General features: G+C 47.1%; 1 protein-coding gene across 1 annotated transcript in view; it reads left to right on the top strand.

Moving 5' to 3' along the window:
• The window catches only part of ephb4a (eph receptor B4a), a 50,801-nt gene extending 32,349 nt beyond the window's left edge, over positions 1–18,452 (top strand). The window contains exons 5-16 of the mRNA XM_036968062.2: positions 3,296–3,448; positions 4,675–5,010; positions 5,111–5,235; positions 6,195–6,363; positions 6,642–6,741; positions 8,602–8,666; positions 8,784–8,897; positions 12,643–12,890; positions 13,113–13,328; positions 15,649–15,992; positions 16,449–16,607; positions 16,894–18,452. Coding sequence (XP_036823957.1) covers positions 3,296–3,448; positions 4,675–5,010; positions 5,111–5,235; positions 6,195–6,363; positions 6,642–6,741; positions 8,602–8,666; positions 8,784–8,897; positions 12,643–12,890; positions 13,113–13,328; positions 15,649–15,992; positions 16,449–16,607; positions 16,894–16,999 — 2,135 coding nt within the window. The 3' untranslated portion in view covers positions 17,000–18,452. The remainder of the gene's footprint in view (positions 1–3,295; positions 3,449–4,674; positions 5,011–5,110; positions 5,236–6,194; positions 6,364–6,641; positions 6,742–8,601; positions 8,667–8,783; positions 8,898–12,642; positions 12,891–13,112; positions 13,329–15,648; positions 15,993–16,448; positions 16,608–16,893) is intronic.
• Positions 18,453–18,774: the final 322 nt, after the last annotated feature.

Here is an 18,774-nt window from a genome sequence, read left to right as displayed (position 1 = left end):
GAGAAAGAGAGAGAGACAGGTAGAGAGGTAGGGAGAGAGAGAGAGACAGGTAAAGAGAGAGAGAGACAGGTAGAGAAAGAGAGAGAGACAGGTAGAGAGACAGAGAGGTAGAGAGAAAGAGAGAGAGACAGGTAGAGAGAGAGAGAGAGAGGTAGGGAGACAGGTCTAGAGAGAGAGAGACATGGAGAGAGAGAGAGAGAGAGAGAGAGAGAGAGAGAGAGAGAGACATGGAGAGACATGGAGAGAGAGAGAGACAGGTAGAGAGAGAGAGAGACAGGTAGAGAGAGAGAGACAGGTAGAGAGAGAGAGACAGGTAGGGAGAGAGAGAGAGAAACAGGTAGAGAGAGAGAGACAGGTAGAGAGAAAGAGAGAGAGAAAGACAGGTAGAGAGAGAGAGAGAGAGAGAGAGACAGGTAGGGGGAGAGAGAGAGAGAGAGAGAAAGACAGGTAGGGAGAGAGAGAGACAGGTAGAGAGAGAGAGAGACAGGTAGAGAGAGAGAGACAGGTAGGGAGAGAGAGAGAGAGAGAGAGAGACAGGTAGGGAGAGAGAGGGAGACAGGTAGAGAGAGAGAGACAGGTAGGGAGAGAGAGAGAGAGAGACAGGTAGAGAAAGAGAGAGACAGGTAGAGAGAGAGACAGGTAGGGAGAGAGAGAGAGAGAGAGACAGGTAGAGAGAGAGAGAGAGAGAGAGAGAGAGAGAGAGAGAGAGAGAGAGAAAGACAGGTAGGGAGAGAGAGAGAGACAGGTAGAGAGAGAGAGAGACAGGTAGAGAGAGAGAGAGAGAGAGAGAGAGAGAGAAAGACAGGTAGGGAGAGAGAGAGAGACAGGTAGAGAGAGAGAGAGAGAGACAGGTAGAGAGAGAGAGACCGGTAGGGAGAGAGAGAGAGACAGTTAGAGAGAGAGAGAGACAGGTAGAGAGAGAGACAGATAGGGAGAGAGACAGGTAGAGAGAGAGAGACAGGTAGGGAGAGAGAGAGAGAGACAGGTAGAGAGAGAGTGACAGGTATGGAGAGAGAGAGAGAGAGACAGGTAGGGAGAGAGAGAGCGAGAGAGAGACAGGTAGAGAGAGAGAGACAGATAGGGAGAGAGAGAGAGAGACAGGTAGAGAGAGAGAGACAGATAGGGAGAGAGAGAGAGAGACAGGTAGAGAGAGAGTGACAGGTATGGAGAGAGAGAGAGAGAGACAGGTAGAGAGAGAGAGAGAGAGAGAGAGATAGAGAGGTAGAGAGAGAGAGAGACAGGTAGAGAGAGAGAGACAGGTAGGGAGAGAGAGAGAGAGACAGGTAGAGAGAGAGTGACAGGTATGGAGAGAGAGAGAGAGAGACAGGTAGGGAGAGAGAGAGAGAGAGATAGAGAGGTAGAGAGAGAGAGAGACAGGTAGAGAGAGAGAGACAGGTAGGGAGAGAGAGAGAGAGACAGGTAGAGAGAGAGTGACAGGTATGGAGAGAGAGAGAGAGAGACAGGTAGAGAGAGAGAGACAGGTAGGGAGAGAGAGAGCGAGAGTGGGTGAAAGTTATACCCTGTACACGGATAACAAAGAGACAGTATATTTACACTGTCTGGGAAAGGAAGGCCAGGGCCACTTGAATTGTAATGATGTCATCTTATTCAGCGATTAGGCTGACGTGGGGCTTTTTTCTGCCGACATGTTGCTTCCTGCCTGGCAGAGTTAGCACCTTAACTGTTTAGCGTCTCTATTTGGTTAATGATAACTTGGCTTGTAGGAGTCGTAAAGTCCTCAACTGTTAGGCAACCTGGCTTAGTATTAACCCTACAACTACCCATTAAACAAGTAGAATAACAACCAAACTGTAGCCCTACCTCACTGCTGATGAATAGAGTAACCATGTTATTCAGTACAATAAAATCCAACTTAATTGTCCCTCATGGGGAAATACAGTTCTTAGATAACAACTAGAACAATGTTCCCACCAGACTGTTCCTACAACCTAATGAAACATTCTGGGTACCTTCATAGAACAGATAAACTATGTTCTGGGAATGTTCTTGTTACATCAGGTGAACGTTTATTGCACCCTAAAAGAAACATTGTAAAATATGTTTTGGTGTTTTGGGAACTTATCTTTTGTGATGTCCCCACAATGTTCCCACCAGACTGTTCCCACAATGTTCCCACCAGACTGTCCCCACAATGTTCCCACCAGACTGTCCCCACAATGTTCCCACCAGACTGTTCCCACAATGTTCCCACCAGACTGTCCCTACAATGTTCCCACCAGACTGTTCCCACAATGTTCCCACCAGACTGTTCCCACAATGTTCCCACCAGACTGTTCCCACAATGTTCCCACCAGACTGTCCCCACAATGTTCCCACCAGACTGTTCCCACAATGTTCCCACCAGACTGTCCCCACAATGTTCCCACCAGACTGTCCCCACAATGTTCCCACCAGACTGTCCCCACAATGTTTCCACCAGACTGTCCCCACAATGTTCCCACCAGACTGTTCCCACAACCTAATGAAACATTCTGGGAACCTTTAAACAACAGACTAAATATGTTCTAGGAATGTCTTATACAAGCATGATATAATCATCAGCATGACTGGACAGTTACTGTGTTATGAGAACATTTGCCGCAACCCAACTAATGTTCTGGGAACTTTAACATATCAAATGTTGGTTTGCTCAGAAACATTACTGGTACATTGTGTTATTACATGACCTGGAAACCTAATGAGAACGTTTGGGGAATGTTCTGTGATGGTTGGTACAGATGTTAGTTTTAGTGAATGTTAGGAGAACATTCCAAGGATATTTCATATAAATATATATATATATATATATATTCTTATCAAAAACATTATTTGAATGTTTTTAGGATGTTATCATCCAAATGTTAGATACAACCCTCACTACAACTTAATGGGAACCTTAGCTAATGTTCTGGGAATGGTTTGCTTGGTCAGAAGTCTGCCTGTTATTATTACTCCGTATGTCACAGAAAATTAGACCTTCAATATCCACTAATGAATACTTATGATGTCCAGTCATATATTAGATGTATTTGAGTAGACTTTTATTCAACAGGAAGTGAACAGAGCATATATTGCAATACCACACTCACGTATACCCTGGCTGAATGAGCCCGGTGGGTCAGGGAGCAGGCTCCATTCATAGGCTGTTTACATGCGTCCTGACCTGACGCACCACGACGGGATGCTGTGCTGCTTTGTGGTGATGTTCAGGGCCATGCTAACTTTCCTTCTCCCCCTCTTCCCCCCTCCCTCCCTCCCTCCCTCCCTCCCTCCCTCCCTCCCTCCCTCCACACAGCTTGTTCTGTGGGTCAGTTTAGGTCTGGCTCGGGGGGCCAGTGCCAGGCTTGTCCAGGGTTCAGCCATGCTGTGGTGACAGGCTCTCCTGTGTGTCAGTGTCGTCCAGGATACCTCCGCGCTGACTCTGACACTCCAGACACCCCATGTACCAGTGAGTACAAGCATTATTATCTACATACTCTACCCTCTATTTACTTTCCCCTGATACTCTCTCTCTCAATGCAGACGTCGTGGAGGACCAACACAATTCCATGCAGACTCTGCTAACCTCTCTCTCTCTCTGTCTCTGTCCTAGTTCCACTTTCAACATGTGTATCTTATTTCCCCTCCTCTTTTGTTGTCCCTTGCAATTTCTCTTCTCCTCTGGTGTTGCTGTGTTGCTCAGCCCCTGTCACCTGCTCTGTGGTCTTTGTCCCAGGGCTGAGAGTATTGAGGTGCAGCTCCTTTGTGACTGTGTAGAGGGGGCCGGGCAGAACCTGGTGGTCACTCCCAGTAAGGGAAGCATTGATTGCCCTGAGTGACACCTCCATGTGGATTCAGGAATTTCAATTCAGCCACGTGTGTGAAAGGGGAGGCATTTTTAATTGGGCACACTCACTCAGAACGGCCATGAAAAGACTTTGCAACTAACAGCAATCTGAAACTCTGTTCCTTGTAGTGGCAGAAGACGGACACCCTGTGGAGGACCAACACGATTCCCTGTAGACTCTGATAACCTCTTACACCACTTCATTTATTTCAATCACTCCTGATTGTTTTGCTCATCACAGGCCCCCCAACCCCCGCCCCCCAAATATAGACTTTTTGAATTTGACGTAAATTGAAACTAAATTAATGTAGGTCTATGTGATGGTAGTCAACTGCCTCCTACTTGTGGCCAGCCCAACCTCCCAGAGAGCATTGTGCCTGATATTACTAAGCATTTTACAGTAGCTGTAAATGGCCTAGCCACACAGCCTCCTTGGCAGGAACAGGAACTCATTCACACTGGCTGAGTGGCGTTGCAATTGTGGCAGCAATCACAATCCCCCTAGTACAATCTTCAGCTGCTGATCATTATCGAAATGTAGACGCGTGTAATTGGAGCACCAATTCAATCCTGCATCTCAATGTTGTTTCCTGCTGTGCCCCTCTTCCCCGGCGGCTCCTCCAAACACTATCTGAACATGTGTCGGGAGCATAACAAATAGCAAATAAAATGCAAGTGATTTAATTGACAATGTAAATGTGAAACAGAGGAATGGTAATAATGCACATCGCTCCAGTGAATTGCCTTCAAATGGAAAATGTCTTTGTACTTGTGGCTGATGAAGTATTTATGACTGCTGATTACCTGATGAGGAGGTGTGTGACCCTCTCCTCTCCCCCGTCCTCCAGGACCCCCCTCTGCCCCACGCAGCATCGTGACCCAGATCAACGACACCACGGTGACTCTAGAGTGGAGCGAGCCCATGGACAGCGGCGGCAGGACTGATCTGAGCTACTCTGTGGAGTGTTCCCTGTGTGGGTCCCCTAGGGGTCCGTGCTCACCCTGCGGGGACAGTGTCAGCTACAGACCCTCTCAGCGAGGCCTGCTGGGCCGCAGGGTGGTGGTCTGGGGCCTCATGCCTCACACCACATACACCTTCTCTATCCAGGCCCTCAACGGGGTCTCCACTTCCAATGGCAAGGGGGCACCCAGCGATAGAGTTAACATCACCACCAGTCACGAGGGTGAGAGAGGGATGTTTGGGTTGGTGTTGCATGGTTAGAAGAGGAAGTTGAATGTTGTTCTATCTTTTAAAGTCATTTATTTGTGTTGGTCTGAGTGCAGTTCCAGTGCTGCTGTCTGTGATCAGGAAGAGTATTTCTACAGAGAGCAGTCTGACTCTCCACTGGTCCGTTCCAGCCCAGCCCCACTACACCATCCTGCAGTACCAGCTACGTTACTGTGAGACGGTGAGGAGAACCAGATCTCTCCTCTCCCACTGACTCACCTCAGGTCTTAGGGAGTTGACTGTTCTATCTCTGTCCATCACTCTGACCTCTCACCCACTGGCTCAACCCATTTTTCTTATCTGCTTTTGTTCAACCTCCATCCCTCTCTCCCTCCATCGTCTCTGTCTCCCTCCATCGTCTCTCTCTTCCTTCATCGTCTCTCTCTCCCTCCATCGTCTCTCTCTCCCTCCATCGTCTCTCTCTCCCTCCATCCCTCTCCCTCCATCGTCTCTCTCTCCCTCCATCGTCTCTCTCTCGCTTCATCGTCTCTCTCTCCCTCCATCGTCTCTCTCTCCCTCCATCGTCTCTCTCTCCCTCCATCGTCTCTCTCCCTCCATCGTCTCTCTCTCCCTTCATCGTCTCTCTCTCCCCCCATCGTCTCTCTCTCCCTCCATCGTCTCTCTCTCCCTTCATCGTCTCTCTCTCCCTCCATCCCTCTCCCTCCATCGTCTCTCTCTCCCTTCATCGTCTCTCTCTCCCTCCATCGTCTCTCTCTTCCTTCATCGTCTCTCTCTCCCTTCGTCTCTCTCTCCCTTCATCGTCTCTCTCTCCCTCCATCGTCTCTCTCTCCCTCCATCGTCTCTCTCTCCCTCCATCGTCTCTCTCTCCCTCCATCGTCTCTCTCTCCCTACATCGTCTCGCTCTCCCTCCATCGTCTCTCTCTCCCTTCATCGTCTCTCTCTTCCTCCATCGTCTCTCTCTTCCTCCATCGTCTCTCTCTCCCTCCATCGTCTCTCTCTCCCTCCATCGTCTCTCTCTTCCTTCATCGTCTCTCTCTCCCTCCATCGTCTCTCTCTCCCTCCATCGTCTCTCTCTCCCTTCATCGTCTCTCTCTCCCTCCATCGTCGCTCTCTCCCTCCATCGTCTCTCTCTCCCTACATCGTCTCTCTCTCCCTTCATCGTCTCTCTCCGCCCTGCAGGAGCGTCGAGGTGAGGAGCAGTTGTGTAGCTACAGGGAGAGTGACAGTAACCAGGTGGTGCTGAGTGATCTCCGCAGGGCCACTCAGTATGAGGTGCAGGTTCGGGCCCGCACCATGGCTGGCTACGGCAGCTTCAGCCCAGCCGCCTCCTTCAGAACACTGCCTGACGGTAAGGAAAGGCCCAGGCTTCACTCTCTGAGAGGGGCCTGTCAATATGGCCTGTCCATATCAGAGAGGCCAACAAAGTCTTCTAGGTTTCTTCTAGTTTTGTGTGTGTTAGGTCCGCCCTGTTCTTCTAGTTTATTACCCAGAATACATCAGTTCATTATTTATAAGGTTTGTTTTGGTGTATTTTTTACATTTCCTTGTTACTAATTGTTTTACTTTTTTTTTTTTTTACTTTTTACACTCCCCCCTCCTTCTCTCTCCTTTTCATCCTTTATTCAGGGGATGACTCTCCTAACCAGCTTCTGATGACCGGTGTCCTTATCGCCATGGGGATGCTTCTGCTCATCACTGTCGTCACTGTGGCTGTTTTCTGCATACGGTGAGAACCAGGAAGAGGGGAGAGGGGAGAGGGGGAGAAAGAGAGGACAAGACAGGGACATCAATTCTGTAATGTGCATTTTACAAAAAGGAAACATGAATCTTATCTTAACATTTGACATGTTGTGTTTCCGTAACCTGTACTAATCATATCTTATATCTTAGATAATAACTCTGCTATATACAAACACTATGTCATATTTCAGCAAAACTCTCAGTAAACCAAATACATTTTCTTTGTGACTTTGTGCTTACGAGGCTAGAAGTTATTCCACTCATTATAACCCTCATTGTTTCAGCAAATAGCCCCACATGCCCTCAGAAAAAAGGTTCTGGGAACTAGAGAGAGTGAGGGGGGAGGGAGGGAGAGAGAGGGGAACGGGGAGAGAGAGAAAGAGAGGGATGGATATATATATAGAGAGAGAGAGGGAGGGATGGAGAGATAGAGAGAGGGGGGATAGAGACATAGAGATAGAGGGAGGGGGGGTGAGAGAGAGAGAGAGAGAGAGATGGATATATATATAAATATATATATATATATATATATAGAGAGAGAGAGAGAGAGAGAGAGGAGGAAAGAGGGAGAGAGCGAGAGAGGGAGGGAGGCGGTCAGAGACAGGATGCAGCCGTCCCAACCCTGTCTCCACAGGACAGGAGAACAATAGTTCTGACCTTGGGGCACACACCATACACACACCATGCACACACATACAGAGTTGTGCACACGCATACATGCGTTACACTAATACGCACACATTCAGTACACAGACATTGCACATACTCTGAGAAATACACAGATGTGTGCAATCACATTTAAACAAACACGCATGCACACAAACACACACTCACAGTAGAGGTCTGGACCAACCGCCAGCTGAGGGTGGGGACAGTCTTGCTATTTTGGGCCTGTGAGAAAGGAGAGAGAGAGAGAGAAGGAGAAAGAGAGAGAGAGAGAATGAGAGAATGAGAGAGAGAGAGAAGGAGAAAGAGAGAGAGAGAGAGGCAGGTGCCCAGTAGCTACAGGGCTGTACAGTCCTACTAGGATGGGGCCAAAGTCTCACTAATGGAGGCCTCCAGCCCAGTGCAGCAGACACACAGTCAGTAACACAGAGCAGAGTGGCTCTTGAATGGGGGAGAACAGTAGAGGAGGGCCCAGGGTCAAGACATTACAATATTTAACAGCCATGTATTGTGTCTGAGACAGATACCAAATGAGCTTGTTTGTGAGAGACAGGGAGAGACAGTGTTATGTCCCCGGGCTAACCACATCTTTCTTCCCTCTATCGCTCTTTCTCTGACACCTTGGCGCTTTTCTCTCTTTCCCCCTCTCCCTCCTTCCTCTCCCACTCTCTTTCCCCCTCTCCCTCCTTCCTCTCCCACTCTCTTTCCCCCTCTCCCTCCTTCCTCTCCCACTCTCTTTCCCCCTCTCCCTCCTTCCTCTCCCACTCTCTTTCCCCCTCTCCCTCCTTCCTCTCCCACACTCTTTCCCCCTCTCCCTCCTTCCTCTCCCACTCTCTTTCCCCCTCTCCCTCCTTCCTCTCCCACTCTCTTTCCCCCTCTCCCTCCTTCCTCTCCCACTCTCTTTCCCCCTCTCCCTCATTCCTCTCCCACTCTCTTTCCCCCTCTCCCTCCTTCCTCTCCCACACTCTTTCCCCCTCTCCCTCCTTCCTCTCCCACACTCTTTCCCCCTCTCCCTCCTTCCTCTCCCACACTCTTTCCCCCTCTCCCTCCTTCCTCTTCCACACTCTTTCCCCCTCTCCCTCCTTCCTCTCCCACACTCTTTCCCCCTCTCCCTCCTTCCTCTCCCACACTCTATCCCCCTCTCCCTCCTTCCTCTCCCACACCCGGTTCTTTTCCACAGCAGACACAGTAGAATGAAGGACCCAGAGCTGAGTGACAAACATGGACAGTACCTCCTGGGCCAAGGTGAGTACACACACACACACACACGCAAATAGTGCATACAGATTTGTTCAAATTCATATTTTAGTCAGTATGTGACCATGGCCGGTTCGTCGTTTAATTCCCCCCTCCTCTCCTCAGGAGTCAAGGTCTATATTGACCCCTTTACCTACGAGGACCCTAACGAAGCCGTACGGGAGTTTGCCAAGGAGATCGATGTTTCCTTTGTCAAGATCGAGGAGGTCATTGGTGCCGGTGGGTCTCAGGCTATCTCTGTGATATTATTAAACAGGCTGGTGGATAGGCTGTCTCTCTGTGATATTATTAAACAGACTGGTGGATAGGCTGTCTCTCTGTGATATTATTAAACAGACTGGTAGATAGGCTGTCTCTCTGTGATATTATTAAACAGACTGGTGGATAGGCTGTCTCTCTGTGATATTATTAAACAGGCTGGTGGATAGGCTGTCTCTCTGTGATATTATTAAACAGGCTGGTGGATAGGCTGTCTCTCTGTGATATTATTAAACAGACTGGTAGATAGGCTGTCTCTCTGTGATATTATTAAACAGGCTGGTGGATAGGCTGTCTCTGTGATATTATTAAACAGACTGGTGGATAGGCTGTCTCTCTGTGATATTATTAAACAGACTGGTGGATAGGCTGTCTCTCTGTGATATTATTAAACAGGCTGGTGGATAGGCTGTCTCTCTGTGATATTATTAAACAGACTGGTAGATAGGCTGTCTCTCTGTGATATTATTAAACAGACTGGTGGATAGGCTGTCTCTCTGTGATATTATTAAACAGACTGGTGGATAGGCTGTCTCTGTGATATTATTAAACAGACTGGTGGATAGGCTGTCTCTCTGTGATATTATTAAACAGACTGGTAGATAGGCTGTCTCTCTGTGATATTATTAAACAGACTGGTGGATAGGCTGTCTCTCTGTGATATTATTAAACAGACTGGTGGATAGGCTGTCTCTCTGTGATATTATTAAACAGACTGGTGGATAGGCTGTCTCTGTGATATTATTAAACAGACTGGTGGATAGGCTGTCTCTCTGTGATATTATTAAACAGACTGGTGGATAGGCTGTCTCTCTGTGATATTATTAAACAGACTGGTGGATAGGCTGTCTGTGATATTATTAAACAGACTGGTGGATAGGCTGTCTCTGTGATATTATTAAACAGACTGGTGGATAGGCTGTCTCTCTGTGATATTATTAAACAGGCTGGTGGATAGGCTGTCTGTGATATTATTAAACAGACTAGTGGATAGGCTGTCTCTCTGTGATATTATTAAACAGACTGGTGGATAGGCTGTCTCTCTGTGATATTATTAAACAGGCTGGTGGATAGGCTGTATCTCTGTGATATTATTAAACAGGCTGGTGGATAGGCTGTCTCTCTGTGATATTATTAAACAGACTGGTAGATAGGCTGTCTCTCTGTGATATTATTAAACAGGCTGGTGGATAGGCTGTCTCTGTGATATTATTAAACAGACTGGTGGATAGGCTGTCTCTCTGTGATATTATTAAACAGACTGGTGGATAGGCTGTCTCTCTGTGATATTATTAAACAGGCTGGTGGATAGGCTGTCTCTCTGTGATATTATTAAACAGACTGGTGGATAGGCTGTCTCTGTGATATTATTAAACAGACTGGTGGATAGGCTGTCTCTCTGTGATATTATTAAACAGACTGGTAGATAGGCTGTCTCTCTGTGATATTATTAAACAGACTGGTGGATAGGCTGTCTCTCTGTGATATTATTAAACAGACTGGTGGATAGGCTGTCTCTCTGTGATATTATTAAACAGACTGGTGGATAGGCTGTCTCTGTGATATTATTAAACAGACTGGTGGATAGGCTGTCTCTCTGTGATATTATTAAACAGACTGGTGGATAGGCTGTCTCTGTGATATTATTAAACAGACTGGTGGATAGGCTGTTTGTCTGTGATATTATTAAACAGGCTGGTGGATAGGCTGTCTGTCTGTGATATTATTAAACAGACTGGTGGATAGGCTGTCTCTCTGTGATATTATTAAACAGACTGGTGGATAGGCTGTCTCTCTGTGATATTATTAAACAGACTGGTGGATAGGCTGTCTCTCTGTGATATTATTAAACAGACTGGTGGATAGGCTGTCTCTCTGTGATATTATTAAACAGGCTGGTGGATAGGCTGTCTCTCTGTGATATTATTAAACAGACTGGTGGATAGGCTGTCTCTCTGTGATATTATTAAACAGACTGGTGGATAGGCTGTCTCTCTGTGATATTATTAAACAGGCTGGTGGATAGGCTGTCTCTCTGTGATATTATTAAACAGACTGGTGGATAGGCTGTCTGTGATATTATTAAACAGACTGGTGGATAGGCTGTCTCTCTGTGATATTATTAAACAGACTGGTAGATAGGCTGTCTCTCTGTGATATTATTAAACAGACTGGTGGATAGGCTGTCTCTCTGTGATATTATTAAACAGACTGGTGGATAGGCTGTCTGTCTGTGATATTATTAAACAGACTGGTGGATAGGCTGTCTCTCTGTGATATTATTAAACAGACTGGTAGATAGGCTGTCTCTCTGTGATATTATTAAACAGGCTGGTGGATAGGCTGTCTGTGATATTATTAAACAGACTGGTGGATAGGCTGTCTCTCTGTGATATTATTAAACAGACTGGTAGATAGGCTGTCTCTCTGTGATATTATTAAACAGACTGGTGGATAGGCTGTCTCTCTGTGATATTATTAAACAGACTGGTGGATAGGCTGTCTGTCTGTGATATTATTAAACAGACTGGTGGATAGGCTGTCTCTCTGTGATATTATTAAACAGACTGGTAGATAGGCTGTCTCTCTGTGATATTATTAAACAGACTGGTGGATAGGCTGTCTCTCTGTGATATTATTAAACAGACTGGTGGATAGGCTGTCTGTCTGTGATATTATTAAACAGACTGGTGGATAGGCTGTCTCTCTGTGATATTATTAAACAGACTGGTGGATAGGCTGTCTCTGTGATATTATTAAACAGACTGGTGGATAGGCTGTTTGTCTGTGATATTATTAAACAGGCTGGTGGATAGGCTGTCTGTCTGTGATATTATTAAACAGACTGGTGGATAGGCTGTCTCTGTGATATTATTAAACAGACTGGTGGATAGGCTGTTTGTCTGTGATATTATTAAACAGGCTGGTGGATAGGCTGTCTCTGTGATATTATTAAACAGACTGGTGGATAGGCTGTCTCTCTGTGATATTATTAAACAGACTGGTGGATAGGCTGTCTCTCTGTGATATTATTAAACAGACTGGTGGATAGGCTGTCTCTCTGTGATATTATTAAACAGACTGGTGGATAGGCTGTCTCTCTGTGATATTATTAAACAGACTGGTGGATAGGCTGTCTCTCTGTGATATTATTAAACAGACTGGTGGATAGGCTGTCTGTCTGTGATATTATTAAACAGACTGGTGGATAGGCTGTCTCTGTGATATTATTAAACAGACTGGTAGATAGGCTGTCTCTCTGTGATATTATTAAACAGGCTGGTGGATAGGCTGTCTCTCTGTGATATTATTAAACAGACTGGTGGATAGGCTGTCTCTCTGTGATATTATTAAACAGACTGGTGGATAGGCTGTCTCTCTGTGATATTATTAAACAGACTGGTAGATAGGCTGTCTCTCTGTGATATTATTAAACAGACTGGTGGATAGGCTGTCTCTGTGATATTATTAAACAGACTAGTGGATAGGCTGTTTGTCTGTGATATTATTAAACAGACTGGCGGATAGGCTGTCTCTCTGTGATATTATTAAACAGACTGGTGGATAGGCTGTCTGTCTGTGATATTATTAAACAGACTGGTGGATAGGCTGTCTCTCTGTGATATTATTAAACAGACTTGTGGATAGGCTGCTGTACTATCATGTATGTATTGTACTGACTCATGTTTCACTTGCTTGTCTCTAGGGGAGTTTGGGGAGGTGTGTCGGGGGAGGCTGAAGGTCCCAGGGAAGAAGGAGAACTACGTGGCCATCAAGACCCTGAAGAGTGGCTACACGGACAAACAGAGGCGGGACTTCCTGTCGGAGGCTAGCATCATGGGCCAGTTCCAGCACCCCAACATCATCCACCTGGAGGGCATCATCACTGCCTCCTGTCCCGTCATGATCCTCACTGAGTTCATGGAGAACGGAGCGCTTGACTCCTTCCTTAGGGTCAGTCTCTGAGCCTTCCACACACACAGAAACGCACACAGACACACACACACAAACACAGACACACACAAACAAACACAAACACACACACAACCCCTTCCTTATGCGTCATTATTTCACTATGTCACTTCTGGTCTCTGACTCTCCCACAACCCATCCCTCTTACACACATATTTAATTGTTTATTCCAGATCTCTAACTCTTTCGTCTCTCTCTCTGTAGTTGAACGATGGTCAGTTCACTCCCATCCAATTGGTGGGCATGCTGCGTGGCATCGCGTCGGGCATGAAGTACCTGTCTGAGATGAGCTACGTCCACAGAGACCTGGCCGCCCGCAACATCCTGGTCAACAGCAACCTGGTGTGTAAGGTGTCTGACTTCGGCCTGTCCCGTTTCCTCCAGGAGAACTCCTCAGACCCCACCTACACCAGCTCTCTGGTGAGACTACTGCACCCTGTTCTTCCTCAACACCAAGCCCTTTGTGTGTGTGTGCATATGGTCATGGTGTATTGTTGTTGACTACAGATGGTCATGGTGTATGGTTGTTGACTACAGATGGTCATGGTGTATGGTTGTTGACTACAGATGGTCATGGTGTGTGGTTGTTGACTACATATGGTCATGGTGTATGGTTGTTGACTACAGATGGTCATGGTGTGTGGTTGTTGACTACAGATGGTCATGGTGTGTGGTTGTTGACTACAGATGGTCATGGTGTATGGTTGTTGACTACATATGGTCATGGTGTGTGGTTGTTGACTACAGATGGTCATGGTGTGTGGTTGTTGACTACAGATGATCATGGTGTGTGGTTGTTGACTACAGATGGTCATGGTGTGTGGTTGTTGACTACAGATGGTCATGGTGTATGGTTGTTGGCTACATATGGTCATGGTGTGTGGTTGTTGACTACAGATGGTCATGGTGTGTGGTTGTTGACTACAGATGGTCATGGTGTGTGGTTGTTGACTACAGATGGTCATGGTGTGTGGTTGTTGACTACAGATGGTCATGGTGTATGGTTGTTGACTACAGATGGTCATGGTGTGTGGTTGTTGACTACAGATGGTCATGGTGTATGGTTGTTGACTACAGATGGTCATGGTGTGTGGTTGTTGACTACAGATGGTCATGGTGTGTGGATGTTGACTACATATGGTCATGGTGTATGGTTGTTGACTACAGATGGTCATGTTGTGTGGTTGTTGACTACATATGGTCATGGTGTATGGTTGTTGACTACAGATGGTCATGTTGTGTGGTTGTTGACTACATATGATCATGGTGTGTGGATGTTGACTACATATGGTCATGGTGTGTGGTTGTAGACTACATATGGTCATGGTGTGTGGTTGTTGACTACAGATGGTCATGGTGTGTGGTTGTTGACTACAGATGATCATGGTGTGTGGTTGTAGACTACATATGGTCATGGTGTGTGGTTGTTGACTACAGATGGTCATGGTGTGTGGTTGTTGACTACAGATGGTCATGGTGTGTGGTTGTTGACTACAGATGGTCATGGTGTATGGTTGTTGACTGCATATGGTCATGGTGTGTGGTTGTTGACTACAGATGGTCATGGTGTATGGTTGTTGACTGCATATGGTCATGGTGTATGGTTGTTGACTACATATGGTCATGGTGTGTGGTTGTAGACTACAGATGGTCATGGTGTGTGGTTGTTGACTACAGATGGTCATGGTGTGTGGTTGTTGACTACAGATGGTCATGGTGTGTGGTTGTTGACTACAGATGGTCATGGTGTATGGTTGTTGACTGCATATGGTCATGGTGTGTGGTTGTAGACTACAGATGGTCATGGTGTGTGGTTGTTGACTACAGATGGTCATGGTGTATGGTTGTTGACTGCATATGGTCATGGTGTATGGTTGTTGACTACATATGGTCATGGTGTGTGGTTGTAGACTACATATGGTCATGGTGTGTGGTTGTTGACTACAGATGGTCATGGTGTGTGGTTGTTGACTACAGATGGTCATGGTGTGTGGTTGTTGACTACAGATGGTCATGGTGTATGGTTGTTGACTGCATATGGTCATGGTGTGTGGTTGTTGACTACATATGATCATGGTGTGTGGATGTTGACTACATATGGTCATGGTGTGTGGTTGTTGACTACATATGGTCATGGTGTGTGGATGTTGACTACATATGGTCATGGTGTGTGGTTGTTGACTACAGATGATCATGGTGTGTGGTTGTTGACTACATATGGTCAGTGTTTGTGGTTGTTGACTACAGATGGTCATGGTGTGTGGTTGTAGACTACAGATGGTCATGGTGTGTGGTTGTTGACTACAGATGGTCATGGTGTATGGTTGTTGACTACAGATGGTCATGGTTTGTGGTTGTTGACTACAGATGGTCATGGTGTGTGGTTGTTGACTACAGATGGTCAGTGTTTGTGGTTGTAGACTACAGATGGTCATGGTGTGTGGTTGTTGACTACAGATGGTCATGGTGTATGGTTGTTGACTACAGATGGTCATGGTGTATGGTTGTTGACTACAGATGGTCATGGTGTGTGGTTGTTGACTACAGATGGTCATGGTGTGTGGTTGTTGACTACAGATGGTCATGGTTTGTGGTTGTTGACTACAGATGATCATGGTGTGTGGTTGTTGACTACATATGGTCATGGTGTGTGGTTGTTGACTACAGATGATCATGGTGTGTGGTTGTTGACTACAGATGGTCATGGTGTGTGTTGTTGTTGACTCCTGTCTTCTATCAGGGTGGTAAGATCCCTATCCGCTGGACCGCCCCAGAGGCCATCGCCTTCAGGAAGTTCACCTCAGCCTCCGACGCCTGGAGCTACGGCATCGTCATGTGGGAGGTCATGTCGTTCGGAGAGAGGCCCTACTGGGACATGAGCAACCAGGACGTGATCAACGCCATCGAGCAGGACTACCGCCTACCCCCGCCCCCTGACTGCCCCACACACCTCCACCAGCTGATGCTGGACTGCTGGCAGAAGGAGCGCTCGGCCCGCCCTCGCTTTGCCGCCATCGTTAGTGCCCTGGACAAGCTGATCCGCAACCCTGCCTCGCTCAAGATCATGGCCCAGGATGGTGCAGGGTGAGTGGGCACAGATCTACAGGCGAGAGGGGTGGTTGTGGAGGGTGTGTGGGAGAGTCAGATAAGGTAGTGTGGGTTTAAACACAAAGCCTGAGGTAAAGACAGAGAAATGACTGTCTAACCAGCTGGAGTACTGTATATCCTGTCCCCTAATAGAGCAACAGTCTCCACTACTTCATTCCTAGAATACAGTCCTGTCTTTCAGAGAGTCAGTCTACTGTCCCTCCTCTGTCCTGCTGTGACCTGTCAGGCTCTAGCTGTGCCTATCCTCTCCCCCTCTCCCACACCAAATACTGACCTGTCACTCACAGCCTGGCCCATGCCCCCTCCCCTCCAGCAGTCATTGTTGTTGCCTGTCACCTATGCAGCCTTAGATCCCGCCCCTACTCCGTAGACATGCCTGTGAGGCCCCTGGTGTGTGTGTGACGTGTCCCTGTGTGTGTCCCCTGTCCCCAGGCCATCCCACCCCCTGCTGGACCAGCGGGCCCCCCCGGCCCCCTCAGCGTGTGGCTCCGTGGGGGAGTGGCTGAGGGCCATCAAGATGGAGCGCTACGAGGACAGCTTCCTCCAGGCTGGATTCACCTCTGTAGACCTGTTGGCCCAGATCACTGCTGAGTGAGTTCATACCTACAACAATATAGCTGTCTGTCTGTCTGTCTGTCTGTCTGTCTGTCTGTCTATCTGTCTGCCTATCTGTCTGTCTGTCTGTCTGCCTGTCTGCCTATGTGTCAGTCTGTCTGTCTGCCTGTCTATCAGTCTGTCTGCATGTCAATCTGTCTATCAGTCTGTCTGTCTGTCGGTCTGTCTGCCTATCTGTCTATCTGTCTGTCTGTCTGCCTATGCGTCAGTCTGTCTCTCTATCTGTCTGTCTGTTTATCTAATAGTATGTCCTTCTTCTCAGGGACCTGCTGCGTCTGGGAGTGATCCTGGCTGGACACCAGAGGAAGATCCTGTCCAGCATCCAGACTCTGACCATGACCAAGAGCCCTGGAACCATACGCTTCTAACCCCAGCACAACTCAACTTGACCCCTGACCTCTTGCCCTGACCCAACACAGACACCAGCACGCACACACCACACAGAACATCGCACACCCATGGACCTATCCAGCACCCTGTGGTGCTGCACCCACGCAGTTCCTCACCCTGGTACCAGTCCCTTCTTAGACATGAAGTCCATCAGTGTCGTGACAGAACCTCAATACGAATTTATTATAGACAACCTTCCCTCCAACCTGTTCAACCTGTCCTTATTGACCACTGAGCGGTCAGTCAGGCCTGGTGCTGGGGTCTGGTGGGAGACTGCCTCACTGGCCAGTTCACCCTCACTACTCCTCCTCTGCTTCACTGCTTGAATGTTTACCTGTGGTCCTGAACACACTGGTGATACTAGTGGAAGCACAGATCAACGTCAACCTAAGGACTATAGCTTTTCTATTGGTGTATTTCATGATGAAGAATATGAACTAGCCAGTAGCGGACGACGCTACTGCAACATGGTGACACTTTCACAAATGTTGTGTCTTGGATTATTCATCCATGTGGATTATATGATGATGTGATTACAGCTCTTTCAGCGGACTGGAAAATGTGTGTTTGGACTCTTACCGGATGGGCCTCACGTTTTCTTTTGGTTTCAAAATGCCTTGCCTTTCCTCAGGTGTTATGGTTAATGTAGGCATTTAGACCAGAACAGACTGTAGTCATACAAGCCTTCCTCTCCTCATCTTCCTCAGTGACTGTGCATGACTCTCCTGGGTCAGCTGTGTGGGAAGAGAGCAGGACTGAGATCAGCACTTTATAGGCTGAACAGAGAAGTTGGGTTTTTTAGTCAGAGATAGAGATCTCTCTGTCTGACTACACCTCTGCTCCTCTCAGAAGCTGCAGTACTTCCTGTGTTTGTCTTGGGGTATGGCTGGCTGGGCATTTCCACCTCCTGTTGCTGCTGGACTGGGCAGCACACTTCCACACACTCAGACTGAAGGAGGTCCCTGACCGTGGTTAACGAGACTAAGAGAACACTGCTTAAGTATTTTCTAATTGGACGACTTGACCTGGACAGACATCAGCCTGGCCTCTCATTACTTGATTGATATTACTGTTGGTGTGTTTCCGTCTTGCTCGAGTGCCATTTGATATTCTATGTGATTTGAAATCAAAATGCCTTTTCTATAAAGTGGAAAGCCCTCCCAGGGTGATACAGTTAGATCTACCATACAAAGTCCCTTCAGATGCCAACAGTTTCACATGTTTATGTTTGGGGAGATTGTGTGCTTCCTTGTTAACTAAAGGATTGTGGGTAAGTGGTCTTCACATTGAGGATCTGTTATGAAAACAGGGACCTATCTTTTATAAAGTTGCCTTTTAAAATATTGTGTAGATAAGTATGTTTTGATTCCCCCTCCTTTCTGTGTGTAATGTGTATTCAGTCACAATAAAGACACACACCAGTGTTTATCACCTAGGACTCCTGCTCCTCTTTTAACAGGGAACTGAGCTTGTTATAACACACACATTACACACACTCCCTTTAGAGTTCGCAAATGCACACACATGAATGCATACACATACACACACACACACACACACACACACACACACACACACACACACACACACACACACACACACATACAAAGTGAAACCCAAGTAAGCCCACACACTCTCATACATACTAAGTGAAGCATCCCAAAAATGGAGTACACACACACATTCACACATATACACAGCCAACTTCAGTATATCATCCATATTCCTAATCGTTTTAAGGTGATCCGTTTCT

The sequence above is a fragment of the Oncorhynchus mykiss genome, chromosome 29 (assembly GCF_057628025.1).
Source record: "Oncorhynchus mykiss isolate SJ-2025 chromosome 29, ASM5762802v1, whole genome shotgun sequence".
Taxonomy (NCBI): Eukaryota; Metazoa; Chordata; class Actinopteri; order Salmoniformes; family Salmonidae; genus Oncorhynchus; species Oncorhynchus mykiss.
Note: the sequence above shows the minus strand (reverse complement) of the source record. Positions and strands in the feature narration are given on the sequence as shown.